This window comes from Eurytemora carolleeae, unplaced genomic scaffold (genome assembly GCF_000591075.1).
Source record: "Eurytemora carolleeae unplaced genomic scaffold, Eaff_2.0 scaffold29, whole genome shotgun sequence".
Classification (NCBI taxonomy): Eukaryota; Metazoa; Arthropoda; class Copepoda; order Calanoida; family Temoridae; genus Eurytemora; species Eurytemora carolleeae.
In genome coordinates, this window is record NW_019396073.1 from 243,965 (window position 1) to 263,837 (window position 19,873).

Genomic DNA, 19,873 nt, shown 5'->3' on the forward strand with positions numbered 1-19,873 from the left:
CTCTGTATTATTAATATCCCTGATCACTGATATCTGAGTCCAAAACTAAAGGGGAAAAGTTACAACTAAAATGTTAAGTTTCAGCTTATATGCCGCGCTTTATTTAAATTAACCCTCCCTCAACCTTAAGCTATAGCTTAGATATCTAACTCAACGGTTGTGAGCTATGAAATGGTCTATTTCTATTCGATTTCTCTTTATTATTAATATCCCTGATCACTGATATCTGAGTCCAAAACTAAAGGAGAGAAGTTACAACTAAAATGTTTAGTTTCAGCTTATATGCCGCTCTTTACTTAAATTAACCCTACCTCAACCTGAAGCTGTAGATTAAATATCTAACTCAACGATATCGACGAGTTAAATATTTAACCCCGGTAAATCCCCGTAATCTTATAGTTTTCCATCTGTCAATGCTGATTCTCTGGAAAATGTTGCGGCGCTTGAGTATTCTTTCAAACCAATGTTATGATATGTGAGTATTGGATTAGATTTAATTTCACCCCGAATTCACTATTTTACAGAACTAGCGCATTTTTTAGTTTTGAACTCTGGATAACTATACAAGTTATTTATCAAGCTTTTAGACAACCTCGACTACAACGGAGTGGGCTTTGGTTTTACCTCGCCAATTCAGTTATACTTGTAGCCCTAGGCATATACATTCTAAGACTGCAACACTTCTAGCTTCAGTTTAAAATTTAAAAAAATTGGCAAAACTGTTCGATTCGCGGGAGGTCGTGCACATCTTGGTTTGCAATGAATAGGGATATTTATACATAGCAATCTAATAGAAATAGAAATAGTGCGGACTATTTCATAGTTCGCAACCGTATGATATTAAATATTGCCTTGAAAGTTGTAAATTTAAATATCCAATTGTAACCTTTATTTTTCAAAAAATAAAAGATATAATAAAAAATGAGATTATGTGTTCTAAAAGATCAAAGGGAAACTGGTTTAATTCAATTGCTCAAGCTCAGCATGTGAAATCTTGTAAGAACCGTATACTCAAACTTTATATCTTTTATTTTTCCTTCGCCTCCCTAACCTTCCAGTCTACCTCACTCCCTAACTATCCAGTCTATCTCCCTCCCTAACCTTCCAGTCCACCTCCCTCCCTAACCTTCCAGTCTACCTCCCTCCCTAACCTTCCAGTCTACCTCCCTCCTTGCCCTTCCAGTCCACCTCCATTCCTACACTTCCAGTCTTCATGCCTCCCTAAAATTCCAGTCTACCTCATTCCCTAACCCTCCAGTCTACCTCTCTCCCTAACCTTCCAGTATACCTCCCTCCCTAACCTTCCATTCTACCTCACTCCCTAACCTTCCAGTCTACCTCTCTCCCTAACCTTACAGTCTACCTCTCTCCCTACACTTCCAGTCTATAGGACACCCTGTAAAATGTCTATAAAGTATACTTGAACCCCGGGCCTGTCCTAAAGTACACTAAACACCCTGTACAGAGCAGACCCTTGGTTTTCAGATTTCACTTGGTATTATTGCAGTTACACAGCAGTTAGTGTTCTCAGAACTCATATTAGTTTAACTTAGACCACTCTGCCTATACAATATATGCATATATACAATATATACAATATATACGATATACTCTTGTATAATAGCTTATTCTTTTTAGCCGTACATTCAACATTTCACATTCAGCTTAAAGATAAAATTTTCCAGATTTTATGAATTGTAGAATTTCTAGTTGATACCGTTTCTTTTCTATCATATTAAATTGTTCACTTCTTTTCGATTAATTTAGGTTTTCAATTAACGCTGCTTTCAGGGCGCTTCGCGCCCATCTTCTATTTTTAATTGTGAACATATTCTTCTTGTTTACATTGTAGAGCAAAAAAAAAGAATTTCGCGGATTTTTAAAAAATATTTCTTGGATTTTTTAAATCTATTTGGTTGGAGGCTAATTTTTAATTTTGATCATCCATAAAATTCCCTGGGGTCATGTGAGGTCCCGCAAAAAAATTTGGGCCGGATCGGTTCAGCTGAGTTGACGTTTATTGGATACAAACAAACAGACACTTGAGTAAAGCATATATATATATATATATATATATTTAGATTTATTCCAATTCTTTTGATCTGCTTAAGTTTTTTAGTAATTCAATGATTAAGTGATTTAGTTATTCAGTGATTAAGTTGTAAATATAAGTTCTTTGTATCATGGTATAGACGATGTCATTAATTTACATCCAAAATTTATAGTTTCTATATACATGAGGAAACATGTATATTTTCTCATGTTATTATTTTGTGTTAGCAGACATTTTGTTTTTATGACAACTCAACTTTCACCGCGGATACTCAAGATAGAAATATTTGGTAAATACAGAGAGGGTTAAAGTTAATTAATGGATCTGTCAACGTAGAATTTAATGGCTCTTTAGTTGGAGAGTGTTATTTCCAAGTTAGAGTTGGAAACTTAGCCTCAAGCACCAAGAACTCTTTATCACGATGAACTAAAAAAGAGAATTCAATAAGTATGACCTTTTCCGAAAAGATAGTTTTCTATTATTCATAAATGTCAATTTTAGGTTACTCTCGGGACAGAGATATACATGCGTTGTAGTTTTTTCTGCTTAGAATGAATTAAATCTAAGTTAATCAGTATATACTATACAATACACAATCACATATATAAAACAAAACGTAGAGAGATATAAATATGCATAATTGGCGTTGGATAATGTAGAATGTTGAGAGATGACTTGAAGATAGTCTTTTAATGTTTAAAATATATTGCAGCATTCATTCAACTTAATCTTACAACTAATGTGATTAAACAATAATCACAAAATATCTTGCTCCTGGCATTGCTTTTTGCTTTTGTTCAGATTTAGACAATTTTGCTTTTATTTGAAAAATTAAATCTGAAAGAAATTCACCGATAATATTAAAAGCACAAAATTAACAGATAACAATTTAGAAATGTTTGAACAAGAGGAACAAAGTGATATTATTTGTTTCACTTTTAGACTCAAGTTAGGACTTTAAATTGTCCAATGATCATGCGTCACAGCATTTGTGCAGTGTAATCAGACCCATTTTACTTAATTAATTATTTAATTACTTACTAGTAAAGCTATTACCATACTAACTCGTTTTTACATTATTGTAGCTCTGGACTTGTACTTGTGCTACAAACATTGTTTTTTTTTATTTTACCTCTTTATAACTCACTAGTCACTAATACTTGATTTTTATTGTAGTTTTTAGACATGTACTTTTTGTAATTGTAAGGCCCCGGTTTCTAGCTTTAACTTAAATGGAGTAATTGGCAAAATGCGGAAAGATTTTTTTCTCTGAGAGCTAGCTACCTAGATCACAGTCCAATACGCTTGTTTCTTTATTTCTGTAAATGTAAGAATTAATTAGCAAAAACAAATTTTACATAAAGATAAATGTAAGTTAATTCCTTAAAAAAACTTACAAAACCCATTTTATACTTTAAACTCAGTTTCAGGCTCAGCTGTCTTTATTCCTTTCTTCACAAACTTAAATTGAATCCTATATTTTGTCTCTGGAAATCAGAGGTTTTAAAGTTTGCAATTTTTGTGTTTCTTTTTTGCGGAACCGTTAAACTTTTCTATAGAAATTAGGGAAAAATTATTTTTTATTTATTTAAAATCTAATTGAGAGTTTAAAAAAATATAAATCATTATTTTCACAATACAACAGTATATCACAATGCAATATTATACAATTCAAAAAGTTACAATACAATACACAGAACGCAATATAATACGATACAACACAATACAATACAATACAATAAAATACAATACAATGCAATACAATACAATACAATACAATACAATACAATTTAATACAACACAACACAACACAACACAATACAATACAATACAATACAATACAATACAATACAATACAATACAATACAATACAATACAATGCAATACAATACAGCGCAATACAAAGCAATACAATACAATTCAATACAATACAATGCAATACAATACATTACAATAGAATACAATACAATAGAATACAATACAATACAAAACATTACGATACAATACAATACAATACAATGCAATTTAATACAATACAATAACAACTTGCAATAAAATCATAATAATTAAATATTTCAGTAAATAAAATATAAAATGAAAACTAATCCTGTATCCAAGATGAATATTAGAAGATGGCTAGGATTCTCCCTTGCAACTTCTTTACTAAATTCATGCCTGGTAACGATTTGAGGTTTTAAAAAGTGTCTTGTTTTTGCCTCAGTTTTATTGAGTCAATACCTCTGATGCAAGATTAATTGCAATGTGTAATGTCTATAAATCTCTATAATTACTGTTATAGCCAGTAACTAGATATTTCAAAGCAATTGTAATCATGTTTGCAAATAGTAGCACGATAAATATGCATCATAATGCTGAATATTCTAGATTCAAATCTTAAATGGATGGCAGTTGATATCGTAAATTTTAAAATTGAAATTGAAATTCAAGATTGAAATTCATGTTCATTAAACTGCCGGTTGGTAATATAGATTCTAATCTAAGTTTAGGGAGTCGGCGGTGGATGTTGGTTTTGTTAAATCTGTTTTGTCTTTTTTAAACATGTTGATTTTGCAGATTTTTTCCTAATCTCTAGTTTGCGGTTTATATTGTAGATTCAAATCCGCAGGTTCTCGTTGAGATTAGAGATTTTAACCCTTGTCTAGAAGGATTAATATTTTACACTTTTATTTATCAGAAATGTGAACAGGGCACGGGCAGCCGTAGTGCATTTGAATTTCCGAGCAGGGTCAACCTTTCCAGTCCCAGTTTGTACAGTACCTGGCTCTATGGACAGGACTAGCCGGTGTAACAAGGTTGACGCGGTCCGACTTTATGCTTCAAATAGGTTGAATTTACTTTTACTAAAGGGGTATAGGTGCGTGTGGGACTTAAATCCTAGGGATTAAAGTCTATCAATTTAATCCATGTTTAGGGGGATCGAGGATTTCTGTCAGATCTCCTGAATATGGGAATGTATATGGGAGAAATGAAGAATGCCCTCCCTCATGGGAATGGAACAATAGGAACCCTGCCATTTTATTGTAATTAGTCCATCTTAAACATTTCGGAAATTTTAGAATTAGAATTAGAATTTTATTTTTTATTTATTTTTTTTTCTTGTAAATTGTACAACAATAATAAAAATGATTGTATCAAATTAAAAGTATTATGGGGAAAGAATGACAAACATTCTATCTCTTCATAACAAATATGTATATGATTTTAAATAATGAGAATAGATAATACTAAAACATAAATATCAAGAAATGTGGTTTCAGTCACTGCTTTATGACAAAAATAATTAAGATTATGAAATACTTAAAACATCTGGAATTACTCTGGGATCAGTGGACAAAATATCTGAATAATTATAAATCTTCTCTTGAACTCGATGTGCATTTCTAATAAAAAAGATTAGTGTTAAAAAGTTTGGATTAAACAAAATTTAATTTTTTTTAAATTATCAGTCGGATAAATATGCTTTACAAAAAATAGAAAATTGGCGGGGTTGATATTAGTTTATCTCACCAATGATAAATTTGGTAGAATTAACTATACTGGAGAATGGAGGTAAATAAACTTTACTCGAGAATGGAGGTAAATAAAATGTACTGGAGAATGAAGGTAAATGAACAATCCTGGAGAATGGAGGTAAATAAAAAATCCTTGAGAATGAAGGTAAATAAACCATACTGTAGAATGGAGGTAAATAAGCTATATTAGAGAATGGAACTTGGACGTAAATAAACTTTATTAGAGAATGGAGGTAAATAAACTATAATAGAGAATGGAAGTATATAAACTATATTAGAGAATGGAAATATATAAACTATATTAGAGAATGGAAGTAAATGAACTATATTAGAGAATGGAAGTAAATAAACTATAATAGAGAATGGAAGTAAATAAACTATAATAGAGAATGTAAGTATATAAACTATATTTGAGAATGGAGGTATATAAACAATATTAGAGAATGGAAGTATATAAACTATATTAGAGAATGGAAGTAAATAAACTATATTAGAGAATGGAAGTATATAAACTATATTAGAGAATGGAAGTATATAAACTATATTTGAACATGGAGGTATATAAACAATATTACAGAATGGAAGTATATAAACAATATTAGAGAATGGAAGTAAATAAACTATATTAGAGAATGGAAGTAAATAAACTATATTAGAAAATGGAAGTAAGTAAACTATATTAGAGAATGGAAGTAAATAAACTATATTAGAAAATGGAAGTAAGTAAACTATATTAGAGAATGGAAGTAAATAAGCTATATTAGAGAATGAAGGTAATTAAACTATATTAGAGAATGAAGGTAATTAAACTATATTAGAGAATGAAGGTAATTAAACTATATTAGAGAATGGAGGTGAATAAACTAAACTTAAGAATGAAGGTAAATAACGTATTGGAGAATGAAGAAAAACAATATGTTTTTGAAAATAGATATAAAAAAACCATATAGGCGAGTTGAGGTAAACAAACTATAATTTAGGATAAAAGTAAATACACTCCACTGAAGAATTGGAGAATGGAGGCAAGTCAACTCGAAAAAAAATTCTTGATATTGTATGATATATATTATATTACAGGTTCGGTATGATAACTGGCTACGGGATAATGCACTGGAAAAACGGAGCCAAGTAATGAATGTTATTTTGTATTAACAATGGATGGGGAAGGAGTGTTCAGCTGGCCTAACGGAGACAAGTATTCAGGGGTATATATCAACGGAAGGTAATTTAGAAAACAAATTAATCTGCTAGCGATAATAGAAATAATAATGAAAAAATATTTAAAAAAAACAATGATTATACTTTTTAGGAGAAATGGATTAGGGGATATGACCTATGGGGACGGGGACGTTTACAAGGTTTTTATTTTTATCTTTAAATTTTTCATCATTCTTATTTCTTGTACAGTGCAGTGGCGGGGTTTTTATCAACATAATAAATGTGACTTTTCATTTTAAATTTTGATTTTTTACAAGGTTTTTAAAATTGCAAGTTTACAAGAAATCAAATAGAAATTGTTAATTGGAGACAGCCTTTTGTTGTTTCCAAGTTCATGTGTGCCCATAATGTTTGAAGGCTCCCTTCAAACATTTAGTCTCCGACAAACCGATGGCAAACATAAATAAAGTCTAGAATTATTTACCTCAAAACTTCGCCATCGTCACATAAAGTCAGTAAAAATGTTTCCTGGACTTGAAGAAAGTAACCTTCACTTTTTTGATAAATACAAGGACAACGACTTGATACTGACTTTCTGTCTTGTCTACGTTTATTGGTAAATCTTGGTTATTCCAGTATAATTGATCCGAAACTTATTGTAATGATTGAGTTCACTTGAGAGAACTTCAACTTGATTCAAAATTTTGAGATCCAAGACTCAAGACTCTATTATGAATTTCCCCATTGAAAATATTAATGGAAATTAAGTCCTGGTTTTTGGGACCACGATTAAAATTGTCACTCAATCCAATGTTGTGAGTCAAGAGAGAAATTATCCTCTTAATTGCATGGCATCTCAGAATGTTTCCATTTGTTAATGTATTATAAAGTTGAAGACTTTGATTTAGATGTCAGTGTGGGGGGGGGGTCTTATAGTTAATGGTTGACACCTTTTTATTTAAAGAGCAAGTTTAAACATTTACAACACTAAAACCTGGAAATCTTTGATAACTGATGATTTAAGATTTGTAGTTTTCAAAATGAATTAAATGAAATTGATTGAATTTAATTAAGGAATGCACAAACTATAGTCCTATGAATCTAGATAAATGTTTTCTTATACGTTGAGTCTTAAATTGAGTATTGGGTGAAATATCTATGCAATATATCTGCAGACATTTTTACTACCTTCAATATATAGACAGGATATAAGGAAGTCAAATCTTTGATTTATTGGAATCAGAAAGTTTATAAGTTTCGAAACTCATAAATTTTGTTTGCTTTCTAGAATTATGATCTACTAGATTCTCTACATACTTGATTTAAAATCTAGAATTATGTTCTACTAGATTCTCTACATACTTGATTTAAAATCTAGAATTATGTTCTACTAGATTCTCTACATGCTTGATTTAAAATCTAGAATTATGTTCTACTAGATTCTCTACATACTTGATTTAAAATCTAGAATTATGTTCTACTAGATTCTCTACATACTTGATTTAANCACTATAAAGCACTATAAAGCACTATAAAGCACTATAAAGCACTATAAAGCACTATAAAGCACTATAAAGCACTATAAAGCACTATAAAGCACTATAAAGCACTATAAAGCACTATAAAGCACTATAAAGCACTATAAAGCACTATAAAGCACTATAAAGCACTAGCTATTATAAAGTAAATTTCACCAATCTCATTGATTTTTGCATTGGATCACTTGGCACTGTCCGAAATGAATTTGAACCCCATGAGCCCACCCAGAAGAAATGTCAATTAAAATATTTATTTAGGGAGCTTGGAGGAACGGACAGTACCACGGACAAGGAGAATACAAATGGTAAATATGGTGATGCATTTAGGAAAAATGTTGTTGATGCATCTAGGAACATTGTTGTTGATGCATTTAGGAACATTGTTGTTGATGTATTTAGGAACAATGTTGTTAATGCATTTAGTAACAATGTTGTTGATGTATTTAGGAACAATGTTGTTAATGCATTTAGGAACAATGTTGCTGATGCATTTAGGAACAATTGTTGTTGATGCATTTAGGAACAATGTTGCTGATGCATTTAGGAACAATTCTTTTATGTGTCAAGCTAGGATTAATAGAGATGTATTTAGAATGAATAGAGATGTATTTAGAATCAATGGAGATGTATTTAAGATCATTGTTGATGTAATTAAGATCAAAAGTGCCGTGTTGTAGGATCAAAAGTGTTGAATTTAGGACCATTGGTGATATATTTAGGGTGTCCAAAAAATCATGAACCGGTGAATTCGGCTGCTTGTTAAAAGTGTCAAGAAAAATTGTCAAAATTGCCAAGAATACGTTGCTGCAAGATGAAAATTATGATTATGAATTTTACAAATAATTTGTATTAATAATTTAGTTTGATTATGATTAAAAAATCACAAGAACAAGACAAATGGTTTTAAAAACGTATCTTGGATTAATTTTTTAGTATTTAGGATCAATGGTGATGTATATACTGGAGACTGGAGGGATGGAGTCCCCCACGGATACGGAGAATTTATCTACGGACCACATAAGGAGATACATCTGATTTTTAGCAAAATATTATATATCTGTAGAATATCTCAGCTCATTAGGAGTTTGATTAGATTTATTTCTTAGCAATTATCTAGAAACCATCTTGAAACGATCTGCAAGACAACAACTGTTTCTTCTTAACAATTATGTAGAAAAATGTCCTTAATATTCTTCTATTCACCATTTAAAATGAAATATATCTCGGCCATTTTCTTGTTTATCTATGCCGGATGTCTTATAAATCCGTCATAATTTCTTTCTATAAAAAATATTTCCGCAGGTTTACAATGATTTTGTCTCAAAGATTGAGTTTAACGGGTAAGATATTCGGTGCAGTGTCACTTCAAAGTTTGTAATCAATTTCTTGAGAGAGAGGGGAAAATAAAAGTAGAAACATGTTGGAATAGAAATTTAACAAAATCTCAAGATGCATTTACCAGGCCGGAGAGAAATATTCAGGGCAGTACGAGCAGGTATTTAGAAATGCCTTTAAGAACCGTAAAAATGTAGGGTTGTTAGTTATTTTGGTTCGTTTATTAAAAACTTTCAAAATTTTAAAACAGTATTCTGTTAAAATTTGCTTTTAAACTTTGCAATATTTATATCCTAAAATAAAGGAAAAACGAACCAAAAAGACGATCGTTTAGCACGTATGTTTTTTGCATATTATTTTTCTCAGAATAAAAATTTCGCATAATGTACGAAAAATAAATGTTAAGAATAAATAATTTTAAAAACAATTGCTTTTCTTACATTTTGACCCTAAAAGGAAATATATACAATAAAAGGACCAAAACAATAAACAATACTTGGACTTTGAAAGAAGTTTTTGTTTTCAAAATATGTCAAGGTTAACTCTCCTCTAAAACCCACTATGTATATCTGTCAATGTGCTGCAACACACACCGAAACAATTAACTTTTTAGATAATAAAAAGTTTTGAGAACGAATTTAAAGAATTTGAGCCGCGGCTTAAATTTAAGCTGCGGCTCAAATATGGTTGGTTCCACTTCAATTTGTATTTAATGTTTCAAGATTTAACCCGGCGCTCCATTGAAACCGGTTTTTAGCGGATTTAAGACGCGGCTTAAATTCATTCAATTCGGACACTGTTTTTTATAGGATTATAATATTCACCATAAAAGCAACAATAGTTAAATTAAAAATACTATAATGATAATAATATGATATTTTCTAGGGATTCAGACATGGTTTTGGAACGTATTATTACGCAGACGGAAGGAAGTTTATACCTGCCTGCATATCTATATATATATTATCTTTGGGTCAAATTAATCAGACATTACTGGTACGACTCTGCTATCTCAAAGCTACTATAAGATTTCAATCTAATGTGCAATTTACTTTAGTTTGATGTGCCCCTCCCCCCTCCCCCCCTTCGCATTTGCGACTATTCCATTTAAGACAATGAACGTTTAATTAAATCTATATTTGAATATATTTGAAATCTGTATCTCGAATCCTAAATATCGAAGTGAAGGTTTAAAATTTAAATGAAAATTCTTAAAGAATAATAAGATCAATTTGAAGATATGTAGATCTGTTAATTTAGTTTAATTAAAATATTTCATGAACTAGTTTACGAAGGGTTGCATTTTTAGTTAAAATATCAGAGGTCTCCAAGTTTACAACCATAGAGAATAGAATATATATTGAGGAATTAAAAGACTCTCTCGGTATGAATTTTTTCAGTCCCTTTTAGCCTGAAAGGGAGTTCAAAGTTACAAATCATGTAAATGTTCACAAATTATATGCAGTAGAGTACATTAATACAGTATGTTCCCTAGACTATCCATTTCAATTTCGAATTTTTTAAACTGTTAAATAAACTTTATAATGAATTAGGTGAATAAAAACATCATTTGATTTATAGTTATAACGGAAAATCATCGTTTGTAAAGTGAAAGGCATAGAGTCTATGTGAAATGATCATTGGTCAATTATGAAACCAGCCTATTTCATAATTTGGTTTTCTTTTAACATTAATTTTAGATTTTCTATAAAATGATATTCCAGGGCCCAACAGGTTATGTAGTGGCGTCGTTCCTAACTTGGCGGAGGGGGGGATAGATAAAACTCCTAAGAATGCGCGATACCGGATAATATTTCTTTAATTCTCTCTNACCTCCTTGTGACCACACTGAAACCAGATCTAATAATTATCGATAGAATGGAGGAAAAGATGGATATTTTTGAGCTTACTGCTTCATTGGAAATAAATATCAAAAAATGCCAACACTCAAAAGATGAACATTTTATCACAGATATAACAACCAGGGATGTGTCTGTTCACCCTTTTGAAATCGGTTCAAGAGGATATATTCCACCATCAAATAAAGCAAATCTAAAGAAACTGCATAAGTTCTGCAAACCCAGTGTTGGTTTCAAAGCAATGTGCGAAAATCTATCAAGCCTTGCAGTGCTGCCATCATACCACATTTATAGAAAACGAAAAACACTAAACTGGGACCAAGAGACTCCATTTCTGAAAACCACCTCTGAATAACTAAACTTTACTCATGCTAAAAGTCTTGAATTGCACCTATTTTTCGGCAAACCCCGTCAATCATAAAATGCGATATCCAGAGAAAAGATTATTAGTATTAAATTGTAAACTTTTATATTGTTTAATGTAATTTTGCTTTAGACAAATATAAATAATGAATATTAAATAAGGATATTTATGTATATTGTATTCTAGAGCTGACCTTCATGCTATTAATTACAAAAGCTTAGCAATTTGGTAAATCTTTTAAGTGCAGTTTTTTCTCTTCTCCCTCTCCTCTAAAGATAAACAAATAAATTATCTCCTTAAGTTTTTAATTTGGTCTTCAGTGATTATTAATATTTCAGAAAAATACTTCTTTTGCTTGGTTAGCATGCCCTAAAAATCAGACATTCGATGGATATTTTATAAAAATGTTGTTCTTGTTTCCGATGTGATAAAAGAAGGTGTAGGAAGTATGAAGTCTGCAGTAAACAATAAAATTGAGCTTTTGTGAATTTAAAGCCGAGTAAAAAACCATGCATTACGTTTTGTTTTGTTTTAGTCGAGAAGGAACCTGGATAGCTGACGAGCTAAGAGGAGATGTTATTTGGTAAATTAGCTTCAACCGAAACTTTATGTCATATCAAAGTTTAGTTAAACGTGGGTAAATGGACTCTTATTTTTCACATTGTTATTGGTATAACAGGTTTTATTTAATTCGAATTTGTTAGTTGAAAATTAGTGAATGATCCACGTTGTTCATTATTTTTATATTTATTTTCTAAATAAGGGGTTATTTTTTTTGGGGGGGGGAGAACTAGGCTTATTTTTAACTCTATTTTTGTAAACAAAGTCTAATTTTTAAAATTGCTAAAATCACAATTCAGTTCTAAAAAATTGTTTAAGAATTGAGATAAGCAAAAAAATCATTTTTTTCCCCTCTACCAGGACTCTAAATAACGATGAGAAGATTGTTGAAGTCTGGTTGGAGGAGGGGGTATATACAGGAATGATGGCATCATCTCTAATTAGACTTTATAAAGACATGTAAAACTAACTACATCGATATGAATACTGTTAATATCAGACCATTTTCTGTCATATTTTGATCTCTCATTCAAAACCCACAAAAAGATGACTTTATAAACTAAAATATTTAAAATAAATAGCCCCATAAAAAAGTAAAATATAATAAATACGAAAAATCTAAATTTAATGTTTGAAAATTGGTTTTAAAGTTAGGGCTCTCTGTTTTTATCAGAGCCTCTAGTTTATTTTGCACATAACCTTCATCTAAAAAGTGTCATAAGATATTCACAATAAGTTTGAAGCATAATCTCATGCAAAAAACGATGTTGGAGATATTGTATTTTTTTCCTTAAATCAGTCCCAGCTTTTCTATACATCAAGGACAAGCATGAATATGGCCGATATTTAATTTGTCCAAATCGGCAATAGTGATGTAATTGTTTACAAGATGAAGATGTTAAGGGTAAATAGCAGTTGCAAGTCATTAATATACCACGTTGTGATGAATAATATATTTTTATACATAAAACAAGGTTGAAAATCTTTAATGAGGTCCTTGTGAGAAAAGCTAATTTTAAGAGCTTTAATAAAAATGGCTTAGCTTGGCTTTCGTTCAGATTTCAGAACTTCAACAAAAGATTATAAGATTCGTTCAAAAAAATGTAGGAAGCGGCCAAGCCTTCTTTAACATAGAAAAGAGGTTTATGGGAATAACTTTATTTTGCTGACCCCCCCTCCTTGATATCCAATATCCCAATTTCTATGAGAATGGTGCCATAAATCTGACAGGAGATATTAGAGCGGGCAGACCTAATGGACAAGTAAACATTTTTACACTTTTTAGCAGACATTAAGAACATGTATTTTATTCTTCAGTTCTAAACATTCATCTTGATACTTACATACAGGGTGTCCCACGAAACATGACAGTTGGTGAATAATTTAGAATGTCTTCTTCCAGAATTTGTTAAGTTGTTTGATATCAATTAGACAATAATACAAATATTGCGTGGGAGTCATGTTCTAGTAAAATTGGTTTCTTTCAAAGTAAAATATGTTTCAGAAAAAGATTATTTAACGAAATAAACTGCAAAAAGTCTTTAAAATCTAATAAAGTATATGAAAGACGACTTTCAGAACTCTTTACCAACTGTCATGTTTCGTGGGACACCCTGTATTGCATGTAAGTTGTAAGTTTAAAGGTAGTGTACGCGAAAAATAAAAGGGAATCCGGCTGAATCCTAAAAAAATCGGATTCGATCGCTACTACTTTTATCTTTTGCGTCTACAAGTAAAAAATAGTTGAAAATTTTTATACCCAAGACCACGCAAATCTGCCCTTTTAGTAAAAGTAAATTCAGTTTATAAGAAGCCTAAAGTCTGACCGCGTCAACCTTGTTGCACTGGCAAGTCCTGTCCATAGCTAGGTTCAGTACAAACTGGGACCGGAAAGGTTGACCCGGCTCGGAAATTTAAATGTACTCATGCGGCTGCCCGTGAGACCTGAGAAACCAAAGAAATTCACTTATAGTTGCATTCAAATAGATTCTAGTACAATAGATGGCAACGTAAAATGTGTACACTCTCAGTACAGCTGTATTCTGACGTCACAATTGTCAATTCAGTTTTTGTGTCCGACAAAACTATTAATAATAGTGATAGTTTTAGAATAAAGTGATTATCTTACAGTAAAATAAGGGCAATTAAATATATTCTTTATTTTCTGCTTTTACACTTTTTTATTTAATCTTGGAAAACATGTCAACTAATGTGAGAAAATTTCATTTTTCTTGTTATATTTGACACTTATGACGTCGTGTATAATTAGTTCATTTCTCTGTTGCCACCTATTGTACTTGATAATCTATTTGGTTGCATTATTTCACTCAAACCGTAAATAATTCAAATAATTTTTACCGGATTTTTAAAAATATTTTCACAAATAAATAATGAAAAATTATTTCAATGCAGTTTCCATATCATAACCTTTTTATGATGAACTAGGTGTCTCTCTTAGAAAAATCGGTCAAACCTCAAGATAAGAGAGTAGTCTGTGGGTTAAACGAGAATTTTTCGCGAACACTGCCTTTAAAGTCGACCGGAAATATCAAATGAGACGATCCGAATGTTGGATTCGTTTTAAATATATACGCTTCTTGCATATAAACAAACTAATTTGGCAATAAAAAAGATAAAGATTGCAGTAAACCAAGAACGTATGCAATAAGACGAAATAAATGTCTTACAATCGTGCCTGATCGAGTCTTAAGTCACATTCCCTTTGTGGCCGTGGGTTTCCGGTATATTACCCTGTTTTACTCTTGAAGTTTTCTTTTGTATATTAAAAATTGTATTATCTTGAAATATCGTCAGTATGTAAATATTCAACTAATAACCAACAACCTTTCGTTGTAAATGTTTTATTTATATTTGCTTGGTGACATTTTGATGTAAATTTTATTTCAATATCAAATGTCGTCAAAATCTAGAATGTCGTCTTGATCTAAAATATTGTTTTTTCGTAAATATAATTAGTTGTTCTGTAGGGATCCTTGGAATATTATGAAAACATTCCTGACACAAGAACATACAAAGGTATATATTCACAAAATGAAAAAAATATTGTCAATGAAGAAATGAAATTTTTCACTCAAACAAAAATTTTCTAATCCATAAAACTGCAACCGGCAGGATGGTGTCAATCTTTGGTAATATTGATCTACCAGAATTTATATTTGAAATATCAAAAGTCGACAAAATTGGGTTGTAAATATTAGGGATTAGAAAAACAGATTTTTTGCAACAAACTTAATTCCTTTTAATCACAAAATGTTAAAATTACATCATTTTATGCGTTGTAAGTTGTATGTATCAGGCAGCTTTTAAGTAAAATATTCTTATATTGATGTCTAGGCATGTATAACCTAATATAGCTTGGAAATCAACCCCATTAAACTGTGGATTAGGAGGACGCCTGTAAGAAACTCACAAAGCTGTTGTCTTGATAAACCTCTAGACTGCTTAACTGCGGCCTTTGTATTCAGTTGCAGTATTTTGGGTGAAACAAGATCAACCATTTTCGTGGTTCAAATATTCCACAATCTAAATTTATCTAAAATCGGTGTTGGGGGTTTTATGATTTATGATCGAATTTACAAACAAACAAAATAATAGAACAACAAAGATATTACTTAATTTATGAAATAAATACTGTACTTTTCTTTACTTTACTACTCTGAACTGTACTGTACTTTACTGTACTGTACTGTACTGTACTGTACTGTACTCTGTACTGTACTGTACTGTACATTAACTATACTGTACTGTACTGTACTGTACATTAACTATACTGTACTGTACTGTACTGTACTGTACTATACTGTATACCTGCAGGTGGATGGATAAACGGGAAGAGAAACGGTATCGGTGAAATGATTTGGAAAGATGGCGGCAGGTTAGTAACCAACTGTCCACCATTTATTTTTTTCCATGTGTCGAAATTTAACGTAAAGCTTATGTTTTTTACTCTGTACTGCACGGGTTGTATACCATTCTCATTAAAGAGTTTTAAAAAAGAGATTTTTAAAGAAAAAACTTATTTTCCAATCTTGCTTTTTAGAAAGCAAGAGAGCCTTGATAATATAAAAACATTAAGAAGAATGGATATTGTTTATCTTCATTCATGAATTGCATCAAACATATTTTGATGAACAATCCCTTTATTACTTATTTTAAAAGAGACTTTCCTACAAGGTGTCCCAATAAACATGGGAATTAACTGACGACTTCTATATTGTCTTTGTTCTACGCGGGATTATTTTCTAAACACTATTTTGCAGCATCACAGTTAAAACGTTTAATACCGAAAACGAATATGTCTTTTGATTTCCAAAATATGGTATTCCATTTTTTCATCTTAATAATTGACGGAGATATTAGAATTAGAAGATACTAAGAAATTTGTTCAGATTCCAGTTTATTAAAATTCAACAAAACTGTTCAAATGTTAAATATCTTGGTCATTTCTAAAGATACAAAGAAAGTTCATTTTGAAAATCTCATTAGATGTTCAATCGGAAATCAAATACTATATTCAAGTCGTCTCTCAATTCTCTGTATAATCTACTGAATCTACTACAGGTATCGAGGGGAATGGAAAGACGACCTTCCGAATGGAAAGGGAGAATATGAATGGAGTACTGGCAGAGTATTTGTCGGAGAATTCAGGTTCAGAATTAAAAGAGTTTTAACTTTTAGATGAAAAGGTTAATTTATAGTGCAGGCTTCGTGCTTTTATCAATTAAATTTCGAATAGCAATTGGCCAATGATCACTGAGGGCAACGTAGTTGACAAGGCAGGGGGTTTCAGAAGTTTGGCATATAAACGAGTAATTTTATCTTGAATGTTATTTTATGTAGGTTATTTTCTAATTTGTCAACAATACTAGTTATTTAAGCTTGAACTTAAAGTTACAGTGAAAATTTTGATAACATGGTTTTTAGCTCAAATTTTACAATATTGGAAGACAGAACATGTTGATAATTTTAATATTACTACTCACGTTCGCTGATTTTGTATTGTTTGCGAAAATAAAAGGGAGCATGTTAAACCCGTATTGAATTTGAAGTCAAATGGTTTTAATCATTTTTTTATATGCATGCTGGATCGAGTATGCATGCTGGATCGAGTATGCATGCTGGATCGAGTATGAGTAATGCAAAATGTAAAAAAACATATATTGGTGGAAAATTCATTGAAATCCCTAATTTGCTTGAAATTCTATCGGGAAACATCTAGCGGCCGTAGTATTTAGTTTTTACTTATAATAAATTACAAAATCACGTTGAAATCACCCGTATGAATTATATCTTTTAACTACAATATACGAAATTAAGGGTCTCGCTGGTTTCTTACATTTTTTTTCACTACTCAAGCATCAGATAAAAAAACGTATTGTTACAATTCAATTCCAAATTCAATTTTTCTTTAGACTATACCCCTTTCAATATTAGCGAACCCTCCCTTAAAGTAATAAGTCCATAATTTTAGAAATGGATTACCTGTTGAAGACGAAAACCGATGATCATACTAAAAAATAATAGTACTTTTTGAATAGAATGGTTTGTAATAAATTTGCAATAAATTTGTATACCTTATTCGAAAATTATTTAGACGGACGGATAGAATTATTTAGACAGAGGGGTTGTACAATGTACACTGGTACAGATCGAGTGGGATTTTATGGCCACTAGAGGAAGAAAGGGATTTTATGGGCACTAGAGCAAAAAATTGGGATGCTCGTGTACCATGATCTCTATAAATTTAAAAACCAATGACATCCCATACATCACATATCAACATCTATCTTTCTCCCTCAATCAAAATTCTCCCAAAGGATTTGAGTCTTTGTCACATACTATGATTTTCTAATCTCTATATCTTTGTAATCCAATGCCGTATACCTAAGATATTTCAAACTATGAATTCTGTTAGATGAAAAAATCTAAGTTTGAAATATCAAAGGTTTACACCATCAGGTGGAAAAATATAGGTATTAGAAAATCAGAGTTTGTTACAAAGCCTCAATTTCTTTGATTTGATATAAATATAATATCTATAATGTAATCTACCCTATATACTATAATAAAGATTTGGATAAGTGGAAAGTACCTATAATAGCTCAACTAGCATAACTTAAGGTACTGTAAGTTGTAACTATTGCATATTTTATAGTAAGCTCATTTATACTCATGCTAAAAGTCTTGTTTTTTAGCAAAGCCTGTCAATCATAAAATGCGATATCCAGAGAAAAGAGTATTAGTATTAAATGTAAACTTTTATATTGTTTAATGTAATTTTGCTTTAGACAAATATAAATAATGAATATATGATCAAATTAAACATGGCTAAGTGTGAGCCCAACAAGATGTTAGAAAGGACTGCGGAATGTTTTATAACTCTGTATATCCTCAGTACTCAGTACGCACTTATTAAACAATAACTAAGAAAAGTAGATATACCGGCTTTAATTTGTGCGGATATACTTAAATGCAGTTATCTGCTGTCGTTCCTCAGCCTTAGAAAACAACCTATTAAGTGGAAACATGGGTTTATTTGTATGTTTACAGGTTTACAGGTTAACAGGTTTACAGGTTTACGGTTTTCAGGTTGACTGTTCCATAGTTTTACAGGTTTACATGTTTACTGTTTCATAGGTTCACAGGTTTACAGGTTTACAGGTTATAGGTTTACAGATTTACAGGTTACCAGTTTTACAGGTTACTAGGTTTAAAGGTTTACAGGTTAAAGGTTTACAGATTTACAGGTTACTAGGTTTACAGGTTACCAGGTTTACAGGTTACCAGGTTTACAGGTTACCAGGTTTACAGGTTACCAGGTTTACAGGTTACCAGGTTTACGTTTTATAGGTTTACGGGTTTACAGGTTTACAGTTTAATAGGTTTACAGATTTACAGGTTTACAGGTTTACAATGTTTGCTGATTTACAGTATTGCAGATTTACAGGTTTACAAGTTTGCATGTTTTCTGTTTTATATTTTTATAGGTGATATTACAAAATATATTTTTTTCAGTGTTATGTCTCTAATTTGTGTGAAAAAGATGTTTTAATAAAATATTATTTTCTCGATAATATCATTAATTGATATTTATTTATTTATTTTCGCACAACTTTAATGTTTAACTTTTTGTTTCAATTAATCACAGATTTAAATATCCAAAGAGCAAGTAAACTTATGAAATAAATATAATCATATATTTATCTAGAAATTTATATTTTAATTCACGCCTCTCTTTTGCTTTAAATTGTTGATTTTCAAGTCGCTATATTTCATCGTACTATTCAAAAAATGAAAATTTTCGCGGATGTTCTTTTTAAATTAATAAAATTTCAAAAATATTAGTTGTTCACATTTTTTCCCAGGCTAAACTTTCAAATTAAGTTGTCTATAAATCCTTTCTAGGTTCATGTGAGTTTTCACAAAATATTTGGGCCTGATCGGTTCAGCCG

At 30.8% G+C, this 19,873-nt stretch overlaps 2 protein-coding genes and 1 long non-coding RNA gene across 4 annotated transcripts; all 3 read left to right on the forward strand.

The window, feature by feature from the left end:
• Positions 1 to 4,136: 4,136 nt before the first annotated feature.
• On the forward strand, positions 4,137 to 6,739 carry LOC111713470 (phosphatidylinositol 4-phosphate 5-kinase 8). The gene is made up of 4 exons (XM_023488331.1): positions 4,137 to 4,231; positions 4,986 to 5,076; positions 5,572 to 5,623; positions 6,664 to 6,739. The coding sequence occupies exons 1-4, from the start codon at positions 4,148 to 4,150 to the stop codon at positions 6,716 to 6,718; spliced, it is 282 nt and encodes a 93-aa protein (XP_023344099.1). The 5' UTR covers positions 4,137 to 4,147; the 3' UTR covers positions 6,719 to 6,739.
• Position 6,740: 1 nt separating this feature from the next.
• LOC111713732 (radial spoke head 1 homolog) lies at positions 6,741 to 11,360 on the forward strand. Its single transcript, XM_023488675.1, has 7 exons — positions 6,741 to 6,808; positions 6,896 to 6,944; positions 8,541 to 8,587; positions 9,223 to 9,304; positions 9,745 to 9,777; positions 10,503 to 10,549; positions 11,342 to 11,360. The coding sequence occupies exons 1-7, from the start codon at positions 6,741 to 6,743 to the stop codon at positions 11,358 to 11,360; spliced, it is 345 nt and encodes a 114-aa protein (XP_023344443.1).
• A 2,265-nt stretch (positions 11,361 to 13,625) lies between these two features.
• LOC111713462 (uncharacterized) lies at positions 13,626 to 17,999 on the forward strand. 2 transcript variants are annotated; one of them, XR_002767696.1, is made up of 5 exons: positions 13,626 to 13,663; positions 15,389 to 15,437; positions 16,236 to 16,296; positions 16,983 to 17,069; positions 17,893 to 17,999. It is a non-coding gene; the product is annotated as an uncharacterized LOC111713462 (long non-coding RNA). The 2 variants fall into 2 exon arrangements; XR_002767697.1 differs by lacking the exon at positions 13,626 to 13,663 and adding an exon at positions 14,488 to 14,516.
• The last annotated feature ends 1,874 nt before the right edge of the window (positions 18,000 to 19,873 follow it).